General features: G+C 46.4%; 1 protein-coding gene across 1 annotated transcript; it reads right to left on the bottom strand.

Moving 5' to 3' along the window:
- Window positions 1-432: 432 nt before the first annotated feature.
- CBLN1 (cerebellin 1 precursor) lies at window positions 433-2,499 on the bottom strand. Its single transcript, XM_062007577.1, has 3 exons — window positions 2,211-2,499; window positions 1,882-2,001; window positions 433-742 (listed from the first exon to the last, which is right to left on the bottom strand). The coding sequence occupies exons 1-3, from the start codon at window positions 2,475-2,477 to the stop codon at window positions 545-547; spliced, it is 585 nt and encodes a 194-aa protein (XP_061863561.1). The 5' UTR covers window positions 2,478-2,499; the 3' UTR covers window positions 433-544.
- Between the last annotated feature and the right edge of the window lie 9,293 nt (window positions 2,500-11,792).

Here is an 11,792-nt window from a genome sequence, read left to right as displayed (position 1 = left end):
AATATTGAAATACTCTAGTCAGCCTTGGCTGTGAACAGTTCGTGTAGAAATTTTTCCTTTTGCCAGCCCATACACAGCAGGAATTGCATTTCCCTTCCATCATGGCATCCATGTATTCAAAAATACTTTGCTTTTTTTTGTTCTTTTTTTAAAAGTTAAACTCAGAGAAAGAGTCAAGATTAACATGTTTAAAAAAAAATACAAAATATGCTGTAAAGGACAATGAAGATATCTAAAGTCTACTTGAGTGAGGCAGAAACCATGGGGGAACGATGGCAGATTACACCAGTGACACAGAGATGGGAACAAATTTTGTGGGAGGAGAAGAATATAAATGGGTTTTGATCAATTATAGTGTCTCCCGCCTGTTGGCTGCAACACAATAAAAATAAGTAGTAATTCTTCAAAGCAGATGTACACAAACCTAAGCAGGATTTAGCTTCTTTAATGTTTGAATGTAGAAAGTCTGCGGTCCATAACTCTTTACACCCAGATACGACTTGGGAATTTGTAAGACATCTCTCCCTTTTCCTGGAGAAGTGATTTAAAGTGGGAACACTAGAAATCCAGAGAACGTCGAATACTTCCAACCTCCCATCAAGTTTCCTCTCTCCAGTTTTAGATAAGCTCTGTCTCCTTTCTCCATCTGAATCAGGACTCCATTGCTAGCAGCTTCTCGGGTCACATCTTGGTCCCCTGCAAAGGCAGAAATCACTGGCCACCCATTTAGCATCAAACTCACCTAAAGAGCAAGATAAAACAAAGCCCTCTGTCAATTAAAGTCAGACATCGCCCGGGCTCTCCTAGCAGGCAAAATGCTTAGTTAGGAAAGGGCCTCTTTTGACAGCTGAAACTCCAGCCTCATAAAAATGAAATACCAATCTGAACCCAGCTAAAGTATGTACTCGAAAGGAAGAAGCCTTTCACCACTGTTTTAGACTGACAACCACATCAAAACATCCAGTGCATATAAAACAGAACATTGATCCTATTTTGAAGAATTTCAATAGGGTGCCTGTGTTTTCAGGCTATGAAAAGAGGTCTGCTCATACTTATTGAAAGATGGCTTTATGCGAAACCTCAGAGACAGCAAGGAGCAGAGCCACAGCCGCTGGAGTCAGCGCGTTTGAAGTGTATTCAAGTAGTTTTCCTTTGTTAGGCAGCAAAGACAATATGACACAACACAGTCAATACACTCTGCTCAGCTCGCACTAATGATCCCGGGACTGCACGCCTCACATTAATAATACACTACCTGCCCAGCCTAGATGTGTGAAGCCACTTACACCAGAACCGTGCTGTATAGCTGTACATTCACCTTTGCAAAGTGCATCACCACACTGACAGATCTCCTGTCTAGGTTACGCTACCTGGCTTCAGGTTGGTAATTTATTATCCCTACCTAGACATGTGTATGCATCGAAGCACATAGAAAAGGTGTGTATAGGATAGCTACATATGCCCATCCAGAGCTATACTCATGATTGTATCTGTGCCATAGGCCACTCCTTTCACCTCAAAGCCCTCTGAAACACTCTGCCACCGGAGAGCGGGTGAGGAGCCCACTGGGGACTGCAGTTCCCACCGGCTTCGTGCAGGGATGCAGTCCCTGGCGCTCCGCCGCACGGGGCAGCACAGTGGCCCGGGTACGCAGACAGAGATCGGCAAGTGGCCGTCAAGCCATCACCTCCCATCCTGGGACAGCTCACTGGGGCAGCGGGCGGGTGGAGGCCTGGTGGGTCTGGGCGACCCTTCGGGTGGGTCTGTGCTCCCGCCGGTGGCATGTCCTTGCCCTGACGCCCACATGGTCCCCGGCCCCTCGACCCGGCCCGCTCCCTCCCGCGGTGCCCACAGAGCGAGGTGACGGCGCTGGGGGCTGACCTGAATGGTTTGCCTGTTGTACACTTTCACCACGTGAAAATTGAAACTGTAAATCCCTTTCCTGGGCGAGATAAAAGTGCTCCGCTCCGAGTCGAAGTTGCTGCCGATATTCACTAGTACCTGGGAAGGGAAGGGCATCGTCAGCACCTCCGCGGGGCCGCCGCCGCCCAGCCCCTCTGCCGCCGCCCAGCCCCTCTGCAGCCCCCGGCCCCCAGCGCACCCCCCCCGCGGGCAGGGCCCCGCGGGGCGGCGCGTCCCCGGCCCGGCCCCGCCACCTTCCCCGGCAACTTCCCTCCTCCTGCGGGAGCGCGCCGGGAGCCCCGCCGCACCTGGTCAAAGTAGATGATCATGGTGCGGTTGCTCATCTCGGAGGGCTCGTGGTTGGTGCTGCGGATGGCGGAGAAGGCGATCTTGGCGCTGCCCGAGCGCACGGAGATGCCGAGCGCCGTGCCGGTGGGGTCGGAGGTGGGATTAGAGTCGCACACCACGAGGCACTTCCCCTCTAACACGATGGGCTCCGTCTCGTTCTGCCCGCACGCCAGCCACACCGCGCCCAGCAGCAGCCCCAGCCCTAGCCCAAGCCTCGGGCCCCGCATGGCGCCGCGTTCCCTTCGCTCCGCTCTGCGCCGGGGCTTTGCTCCGCTCGCTCCCTGCCCGGCCGCGCTCAGAGCGGGGCCGGGAGCACCCCGCCGGGTGGGAAGCGGCCGCGAGGAGGCAGAGGAGCGCCGGCACACATAGCGCGCTGCGCTGCGCGGAGATGCGGTGCCGTGCGGTGCGGAGCCGAGCCGAGCGGTGCCGAGCCGAGCCGCCCGCCGCGCCGCGCGGGGCTGGAGGAGGCGGCGGGAGGCGGCGGCGCTGCCGGGGCTGCCGGCGAGCACAAAGACGGCGCGGGGCGCGGCCCCGCCTCCCCACCGGCCCCGCGCTGGCGTCAGCGCTCCGCGCCCGCCCCCGCCGCGCCCGGCCCAACCGGCGCCCGCCGCGCGCCGCCGCCGCCAATGGCCGCGCAGTCCGTCTCCTGCCACCTGACGCCGCGGCTTTTGTTAGGCGGCGCGGGAGCAGGTGCCGAGCAGCCGCCCGCTCCGCACAGCACAGCACCGCACCGCACCGCGCAGCTCAGCGCAGGTAGGAGCGGCGGGGCGCGGCCGGGGGCGCGGGACGCGGTGCGGGAGGGTCTTCGCGGGGAGGAGGATACGGCGGCAGGTCAGCCAGGACGGGGACGTCGGGCAAAGCCTGGCTGAGGGCCTGGGAGATAGAAGTGGGGCCACGGGTCTCTGCTATGCTCTTGGATGAGGAAGACTGGAAGGAAGCAGGTAGCTGCTCGGTGGTGCCAAATCCTCCGTCGTCTCCGACCAGAAATAGCATTACCGGTGGTGCTCGGAGCCGCGGACAGATCTGCCCCTCCGCGCCCTCCCCGCCGGAGGTCGCACCTAGGGATGTGCTTTACAAAGGGTCCCTCCCTCCGCTGTCTCTTTTGGCAGCCTCCTTCGTCCCGGGGAAGAACTGAACGCGGCGCCTCCGTCAAGGCTTCCCAAGCAGGAAACTTTGAGAGCACGGAGAGGCTGCTGCGGCCGTCAGAGCACCCAGCCGAGAAAGTCACGGCCCAGTGCCCGGCCACTGGTGCCTCCAGCCTCGACTGCGTTGCTGTTACCTGAAGTGCAGAGAATGCTTTGTCTTAGTGGACATCTGACTAGTGTTCTTTCTGGGTGTGCTGTCAAGAAATAACCCGTGCCTGCTAAAGAAGAGATTTACTGGTGAACCATTAGAAACAAACCACCAGAACAAAGTAATTTCCTCTCTCACAGAGCTGTTTGCAAAATTAAACTTCTTTTCAGAGATAAAAACTTCTGTGGAGTTTGTAGCATCCTTTCTGGGAACTGAATATCGTCCAAAGTATGGCTCCAGTACAAACCATTGTGAATTTTGGTAAAGGCTTTACTTTGTCTTACTGTGCTGTTCTGATTGTGTGATTCATAAGATTTTTACCTGGCAAAATGATTTCTCCCTGAAAACTGCTACAAAACCCCCACTTGATCAGTATTACTGCTCTGCTGAGTTAAAGGTGTGTCTGTAAAGTTGCTCAGAGGCGAGTGAAGTGTGGGAACGTGCCTGCGGGCTGGCCTTGCCTGGCTCTGCGGGACCACACACAGCCATAACCCCTCATAGTGCAGAATCCCGTGCTCTGTTTTAAATACTCAGCAGTGAAGCAGTCGGGAAAGCAAGGTAGTGGCAAAATGGTTATAGGGGAAGGAAAGTGGTCAGAAAAGAGTTGGAGAGATAATACAATAAAAACAAAGTCCCTCCTGAGAAGGAGAAAATGAGAAATAACCTGAGTGGGTGGAGCCACAACTTGCTAGATAGTGTGTTATGTTTTACTTCAAGACATAAGCTTATGATTTATAATGTTACTGCTGACCTTCTTAACCAAGTCCCAAGTCAGAATCAGCAACTTTTTAAAAATAACACTAATATTTTAAGAGGTTCTGATAAGGCTAAAGCAAATAAAAAGCAATGAAAATGAGCATTTTTTGCATCCTTGCATACTGGTAAATGGCATGGGGAAACAGAAACCAAAGGAGCACAGCTCTGCCCTTTTACACTTTTTGAGCACTTAACTGTGAGTTCTTCCAGCCTACATGTATTTCTTATGTAAAAAAAATATGCATATGTTTCTTCTTTTAAACACTTCTTGTGCATGACAGAAGTCAATTCTCTGGTACTATAAAGCTTTTTATTTATAGCTTGCTGATTTGAATCCCAGAGGAGTTTCCCTCCTGAGCTAGAAGTTGCCCTGATGTTATGTGGTGACCCCTTGGGAAGAGGCAGGGTGGGCCTTCATCTCCTGGCCACCTTGACTGCTTCACAGGCTCTGACCGACAGAGTTAGCAGAAAGGACACGAGCAGATAGGGCTGGAAGAATGAACAAATCTGTCACTTTTACCAGATGCCCCATTCCTCACACAGGAGGTGAGCAGGCAGGCAAAGAGGGGATGCAAAGTTTGCTGTGCCAGACACCATCCAGGCCACAGACCATCAGTCTTGCACACTTGACAAGCACCACAGCATCTAGCTTCTGCATTTCTGGCTTTAATAAAGTAACACTAGCCATACAAGTTAGCCATTACTTCATTCTCCTTAGATGTCATATGCCAAGCTAGGCAGTGATGTTGATTTTCTCTGTATTGACAACAGCCTCTGACTGGGAACAAAAAGGAGGTGCTCAGCAGGAGGATGTAGGTCCTGATTTGTAAGTACATGGTGTAATTAGTGGTGTGTGGCAGAACACTCCCAAGCTAGGAGTCGATTTTGAAATCCACATGTTTACAGAGGGCCAGGAATTACATTATCCCATCTAATTACAAATTGCCTTGTTAATCAATGTCATTGAGATAGAAGAGAGCAATTGTCATTCGGATACAATGGGAACAGTGTGGAATGGTGTCAAGGTATTAACAAACCATAATAGATGTTGTAGATATTACACTGAAACTAATGTATGTGTCAAGCAGAGCTCTTTGTTTGATGTTTGCTTTCAAGAAACACTTTTGTGGATATAGAGGAAGTGTGCAAACTGTCCATTGCAGGGTAACTAAGCCATGACCTTGATGTTAATGGGTGGACCTCAGATTTTTCATTTCTAGAAATCTCCCAATGTTTCACTGTGGTGAAAGAGGAAAAAAAAGCACAAAACCAAACCAAACAAGTTGGAAATAATCTGGATTTTAAAAAAAAAGAGGAATGCATCCTCATAACTCTCTGAAGAACTGCTTCAGGATCAGCTGCTGTGCTTCTCAGTTCATCAGAGGGTTGCTTATTTTGTTCCAGAAAAAAATATGGAGAGACCAAAATAACCTGGGTTTTACCTCTTTACATCTCAGAAGTACTGAAGTATTATCTGTAGAAACCAAAATATGGTTTACCCACAAAGCAGTTTAAATCATGAACAGCAGCAGCATTACCTGCCCTGCATTACACCATCAGTGAGCTTTAATCCTGTTTTAGCAAAATCATCCTTAGAAACTCAATCTCACTAGACATATAACTTAAGCTTTACTTATGAGGAAAGTCTCCAAGGGGGCAAGCATAAGCTTCTCTGAAAACAAGGACAGAGAAATCTACTGGAAACCTTTAGTTTTCCTTCGAGAGCATAATTTATCAACAGTTTAGCTAGCTGTGTATAAACCACCTTTTCACAGAGCACTTGCCTTTTGATTTAATCCTTCTTGAGTACAAAATGCAAGCTCTGGCCCATAACTGGATAACTTATATGAAATGCATTTTGTTCACAGTTCCAAAAATGCAGTTTGTTCACCACTATATTAGTTTATGAAGTATAAACAGCAAAAAGCAATTCAGGGATTTATCTATGCTCATATAAACTTAAGATACTTGTCTTCCCAAGCATCTGCTGGGATTCTGTACAAAGTCTGAAGTTGTGTAAAAATGAGATTTAGAGCAAAACAGTTCTTGCTGATACATACAGTGCACTTTCTACAACCATCTGATTTGCCTTTGTGAGAGGTTTGCATGTATTTAAGGTGATTTGCTTATGGTGTCACCTTCAGCTTCCACAGCAAGCAATTAAGGTATCTCAAAGAGCAGACTGAGTTTGCTGAGAGAATGCACAGCAGGAACAGATGAGCTGTTAAGGTGCCATCCAGCAGAAATTACCTGTACTGTTCCACACCTTGTAGAATAAGAAGGGCCACAGGGACTTGAGGTGCCATACACCTGCCAACACAGGCCTGACACAGCAGAGAAAGGATAGAGAATGGCAAGCCAGACTGGTTCCGGTGCCAGGGGAGACCACCACCAGGCCAGGGGAATTCTCTCATCATCACTTGGGCTTGCAGGATAAAGATGGCATTACTGGGGGTAAAACCCATCAGTAGCATGGACTCTAAAGAGTGCAAATGCATTCCAAGGTTTGTACCTGAGAATAACTGCCACGTGATCATTTGCATATGTTCATATCCAAACGTTCTGTGATTTCATTTGATCAAACAAAACCAGATTGCTTCACAAAATTAATCACGCACTCCTTCCTGCAGAAAAAACAGCTCTGATTTTTTTACTTTCAGATCTCACTTCTGGCCCAAGAACATCAAACAAAACAAGCTTAATGTTTTCATTGCACCTTTATGTGTTTTGAAACATTCAAAAATATTCTGATCAAATGTTGAAATAAAAAAACTCCCTTTTGCAGTTTGCAGCCGTGGAACACCTCAGCCTCTGAAGTGGGAATTTTTGATGTATACAAGTAGTTGCAAACAGAAGGTCAAAGGGGAAGCTGCTACACAATCTTAACCAAAGTAGGGATTGCAGTAGCAAATGAATATAAAATTGTGTACCTTGAAGGATCATTGGGCTGCAGAGATATTGGGGTTTGTATATTTTGAAGAACAACATAGTTTATTAAGATAATGTGGATAATGAAATCTGCTGCTTTTTATTGATTGCCTGCAATACAGTATTTAACTTCAAATCCGCCATATATATATATTACATTGGGCAACTTCAAAACTGGAAATTAATATTAGTTCAGGGCTAAAGATGGGTGAAAACACCATCCTTGAGACAACTATGAAACATTCTGGTTTATAGAACCATAATTGTCCATATGTAGTATAGGGCTCTCAAGCTTTTACCTTTTTTCCTTTTTTTTCAAAAAAATAAGAGTCTTACCTTAAGTCTTAAGGGATGTCTGCTTTACAGCTAGAGCTCTGCTGTTGTATTTACTGGCAACACAAAAGTTAATTCATTACTTGGACTGGATTTTAACAGGTTTTCTTTCAGGTACAAAAAATTCCTCAGTGAGCAATGATGCCAAGGTCAGGAGCTTGAGTTGTTTTTCTTGTCATAGACTTCTGTCAAAACAAGTGCATTGTTGCACATAAATAACTCAAACAGGAAATTAGTCGCCATTCAGATAGGTAATTATATTTCAACAGGGCAGAATCCCAACTCAAGCTGCCAGAGAACATTCAGCTAAAGCCAGCATGGGTTGGAACAGCATGTGTGCTCACTGTAATTGTAGATGTGGCCACTTTGGTCATGCTGCTTCTTCAGACTTAAAAGAATTAAGACCAAAGCTGTCCAAATGTTAACTGAAACTCCTAATAATTAGGGGTTATTAGGGGCTACGGGCTGCCTTTACTTTCTACTGCAGTAGTCTTGTATTTGTAGATTCTGTTTATATGCAGAATTAAGAGCTCTGTTTGAACAGGTAATCCAATCTCCTCTGTGTAAGACAGCCAATGATTTTAGGGTTTTTTTCTGGCTCCTAATTTTGTCCGTGTTTCAGGATGTACAGTGAAACTGCAATACTAAAAATAATCTCATTCAATACATTTTATCTGAAAGGACAAAGCAGGCCATCTTACACAGGCAGGGTAAAATTCTGATTTTTTTATTTAAGGAGGAAGCACCAGAGCTGCTGAGGGGAACTTCTGCCTGTGAATCCTTCCCTCTAGTGGCTGCTCTTCCCAAAGCAGAGTAGCAACACTTCAGCACTGCTGTATTAGGTTCGAAGTGATGGGTATAGGGTGGAGGGAAGCTAGCCAGGAAGGAGACAAGTAGACACAGACTGTTAGGTACCAGAAAATTAAAGTCTCGTGATGAGCCACATCAAGATAGAGATACATAGAGCCATAGATCTGACAATATTTTCATTAAAATGCAATGCACTTTTGGGAGGTGAGAGTGATTGTGACCACTTACACACAAGATCAGCTTCTTAGCCACTTCACAGTCACTCACACTAATCCTTTTTGTTGGTCTGTCCTTTTTTCCCATATGCTCAGTGCTTGCAGGACTCATGGAGTTAGAAAATACATCAGTATCAGCCCATAAACCAGCTGTCTCTCTTGTATCCCTTCCATACATTTTTCTCCTGTTCTCTACATACTTTCCCCTTTTTGTCTGCCTTTTTCAGTAGCAGTAAACCCACATCCAAGTCTCTATGTTCATTGCTTACTGTTCTGCTATTCCTGCTTAGGGATTAGTGCTCATCATACAACCCGGCACCCTTTCCCAAATGGATATCAAAGTGACAACAAATCAGAACCACAACTGTTGGGAGGATGAGGTGTCTGAGACAGCACTGAAGACAGCTACTCCGAGGTAGAAAACAAGGCTGCAGGGGTACAACCAGCACAGGGAATATTTTGTAAGGACTTGTTTCTTCTTTGCATGCAGCACTGAGTGGTCACATGCAATGAAGTCCATGCACTGTATTGCATCTCTAGCCAGCATTTCCAGGCATTGAACCAGAGACACTGTGGTGTTTCAACACCTCAAATGAAGTGGATAGGCTGCAAAAAAAAAAAAAAAAACCAAAACCAACCAGCCAAAAACAGAGAGGAAGAGAAAACATGCTGGAATTTCATTCATGTCTCATGGATGCTAAACTGTGAAAGTTTTCCAGCCCTTCAGCTGGAGACACCTCTATTCCTCTCACCCCTTTGCTTTCTTCTGGTTTTTGATGGTTTTTTTTTGCAGGGTTACTCATCCAGACTCATTTATTCTGGTTCAGAATAAGTCTAGGTCCTTGTAATCTACAGCAGCTGGGGGATTTCTTTAACACTTGTCATTTACTGCTCTGACAGTATATGATAACAAAGGCTATTAGATACTTCCCCTTTTCCACTGCACATATTGGACATACATGGTAACCAGCACAGAAACTATTATAGAGCAACCCCAGGGTGAATCCCAGGGTGCACTTCCATCAGAAATCAAAATCTGACAGGACAATTAAAATCCCAGTATTAATATTTCATTAAGTTACTCCTTCTGAGTAACTAATTTGTTATTCAACCCAGCAGAATTTAGACCAACCCATGGTTAAAGAATAAATCTTTAAAGTAATGGATTACTTAGAAGATCTTTGAACTCACTGCATTTATTTCTCTGTAGGTTTGGATGGGAAAATTATTAGTAGTTATGTGTATTTTCAGCAAAAATGTAAAATAGTAAATTCCATCAAGCACTGACTACAGCTACTTTTTATCATAAAATTTTACAAATTCCCCACCAGTGAGCTCATTAGTGTAAATGATAGAGCCTTATCTCAGGTTTAAAGTCAGCATTTTTTCCTGAGCTACCAAACAGCCTCTTTTCTTTTGTGACATGGTAATGGAAGACTTTACTCCAGACAGCAAGGAAAATATTCCTCTCTCTTCTTGTAGGGCAATCGAGTAGGGCTGGTAAAAACCAAGCAGACTGAGTCGTATTTCAGTGCTGTCAGTATCCTTCTGGAAACCTTTTCTAAAAGGAGCAGAAGCACACATTGCACCACAAGTCTGTTGTGAGGGGCAGATGTCAAGAGACAGCAGAGGAAGAAGGCTATTTCTAAAGAAGAGAATAGGCTCTCCCTATTCTTCCTCCCTGTTGTATCCTCCAAAAATCTTTGCAACATACAAGCATTATTTGACATACATATTAATATCCCAGGATAGCATCAGTGTTGCTCAGCATACACTGGTACCTCACCAGAGCTGGGAAACTATGGAATCAGGCTGGCAGTAGGCACAGGCAGTGGAGGTCTCCACATTTTCCAGGAGCACCTGCAGAGGTAGTGGTAAGACAAATGGGGTTGAGCTCTTAAAGACACTGGCAACTATGGATAAAGAGAATGCTTAAATAACTGCAGTTGAAAATTCTCCAGATTACTTCAGTGGTAGACAGAGAGAAAAGAGAAGGCAAAACCCTGAGTACCAGCCATATTCTGATGACTTATAGCTGGCAACAACTAGCCTAGTAGCTGTAGGGTAAACCTGTAAGCCAGTATACAAATACCATTCCATACTGCTAATTGAACTCTGCTTTTTATGCTTAGTAAGCACTTGTGTTCTCACAGTACACCAAAATGACTCTAATGAACAGAGTCAAGGGCTGAAGCTGGAGTGTTCAGAGGGCTCCCTGTCAGCTGTTCAGGAAGGGGGAAGACATTATGTTGGGGGTTCAGCTAATGCTTTCTGAAATTACAATACAACAAATTTCCATCTTCAGAACACTCTCAGTATTTTAGAGCTGTTTGTGGCTCTGAACAGGAGCCTCATCCTCCAGTACTCCCTGAAGGAAAATCCCGCTTGGCTGCGGGCAGCGCTGGGGAGCCTGGCTCACCTCCGCACCCACAGCTCCGGGAGCCAGCGGGTGTCTGCCCGGCAGAGCCAGCGGGACACTGCGGTGCTGCTGCTCTGGCCCCAGCGGCAGGCGAGCTGCAAGGCAGTCTGCTTGAGTGACATGAGGGAAAATAGGAGAGCTGCAGATGGGCGAGCCTTTGCTGGTGGAACTCGAGCAATCTCCAACAGCGCAGCTAACAAATCAGCAAACAAGGGCATGTGGACATGTGGGCTCTGTGAGTTGGAGTTAAAGGCTGGAGGGGCATAGCTGTTTGTGCCATAAACTCAGCAAAGATTCCTGAACAAAACCTCTGTCCTTAAAGTCAAGGGCAATCTAGTTTGAAAAAAAATCCTGAAAGGAAGTAAAATACCTTAATTTGAGAAAGAGACAATATATCTCATAGAAAACAAAATGTCTTAAATTCACTAATTGGAGCAATATTGTTCAAATATTAAGCTGTGAAACAAAGTGTCATTATTAATTTGGCTTAGATCAAGCAGCTCATTCCCTCCTCTCAAGTCTAGATGTCTGATTTTGCAGTGAACTGGGCCTGCATTTCACCTCCATGGGCAGGTTTGCCCCACCTGCCACCACATCCTTTGGAGCACTGATTCCCTTTAAGCTCCATCTGAAGCCTATGCAGGCTTAGAGGCCATTTTTTTCTTTCATATTCTCTCAACCTAGAGTTTACCTCTCCATCCGTGGATTGGGATGTTTAATGTCGCTTCTGGAACTGCATTTGCACTACAAGATAAGGGGAGAAAAAGAATAAAGAGAACTGCTTCACT

This window comes from Colius striatus, chromosome 14 (genome assembly GCF_028858725.1).
Source record: "Colius striatus isolate bColStr4 chromosome 14, bColStr4.1.hap1, whole genome shotgun sequence".
Classification (NCBI taxonomy): Eukaryota; Metazoa; Chordata; class Aves; order Coliiformes; family Coliidae; genus Colius; species Colius striatus.
This window is presented reverse-complemented; position numbering and strand designations above follow the sequence as displayed.

What these genes read in the sequence shown, in the direction of transcription:
- CBLN1 (XM_062007577.1), bottom strand. Translation starts at nt 2,477, where the DNA reads ATGCGGGGCCCGAGGCTTGGGCTAGGGCTGGGGCTGCTGCTGGGCGCG. An exon ending in TGATCATCTACTTTGACCAG is followed by an intron (nt 2,002 to 2,210) that starts GTGCGGCGGGGC and finishes TTCCCTTCCCAG; the next exon opens with GTACTAGTGAATATCGGCAG. An exon ending in ACAACAGGCAAACCATTCAG is followed by an intron (nt 743 to 1,881) that starts GTCAGCCCCCAG and finishes CTTGCTCTTTAG; the next exon opens with GTGAGTTTGATGCTAAATGG.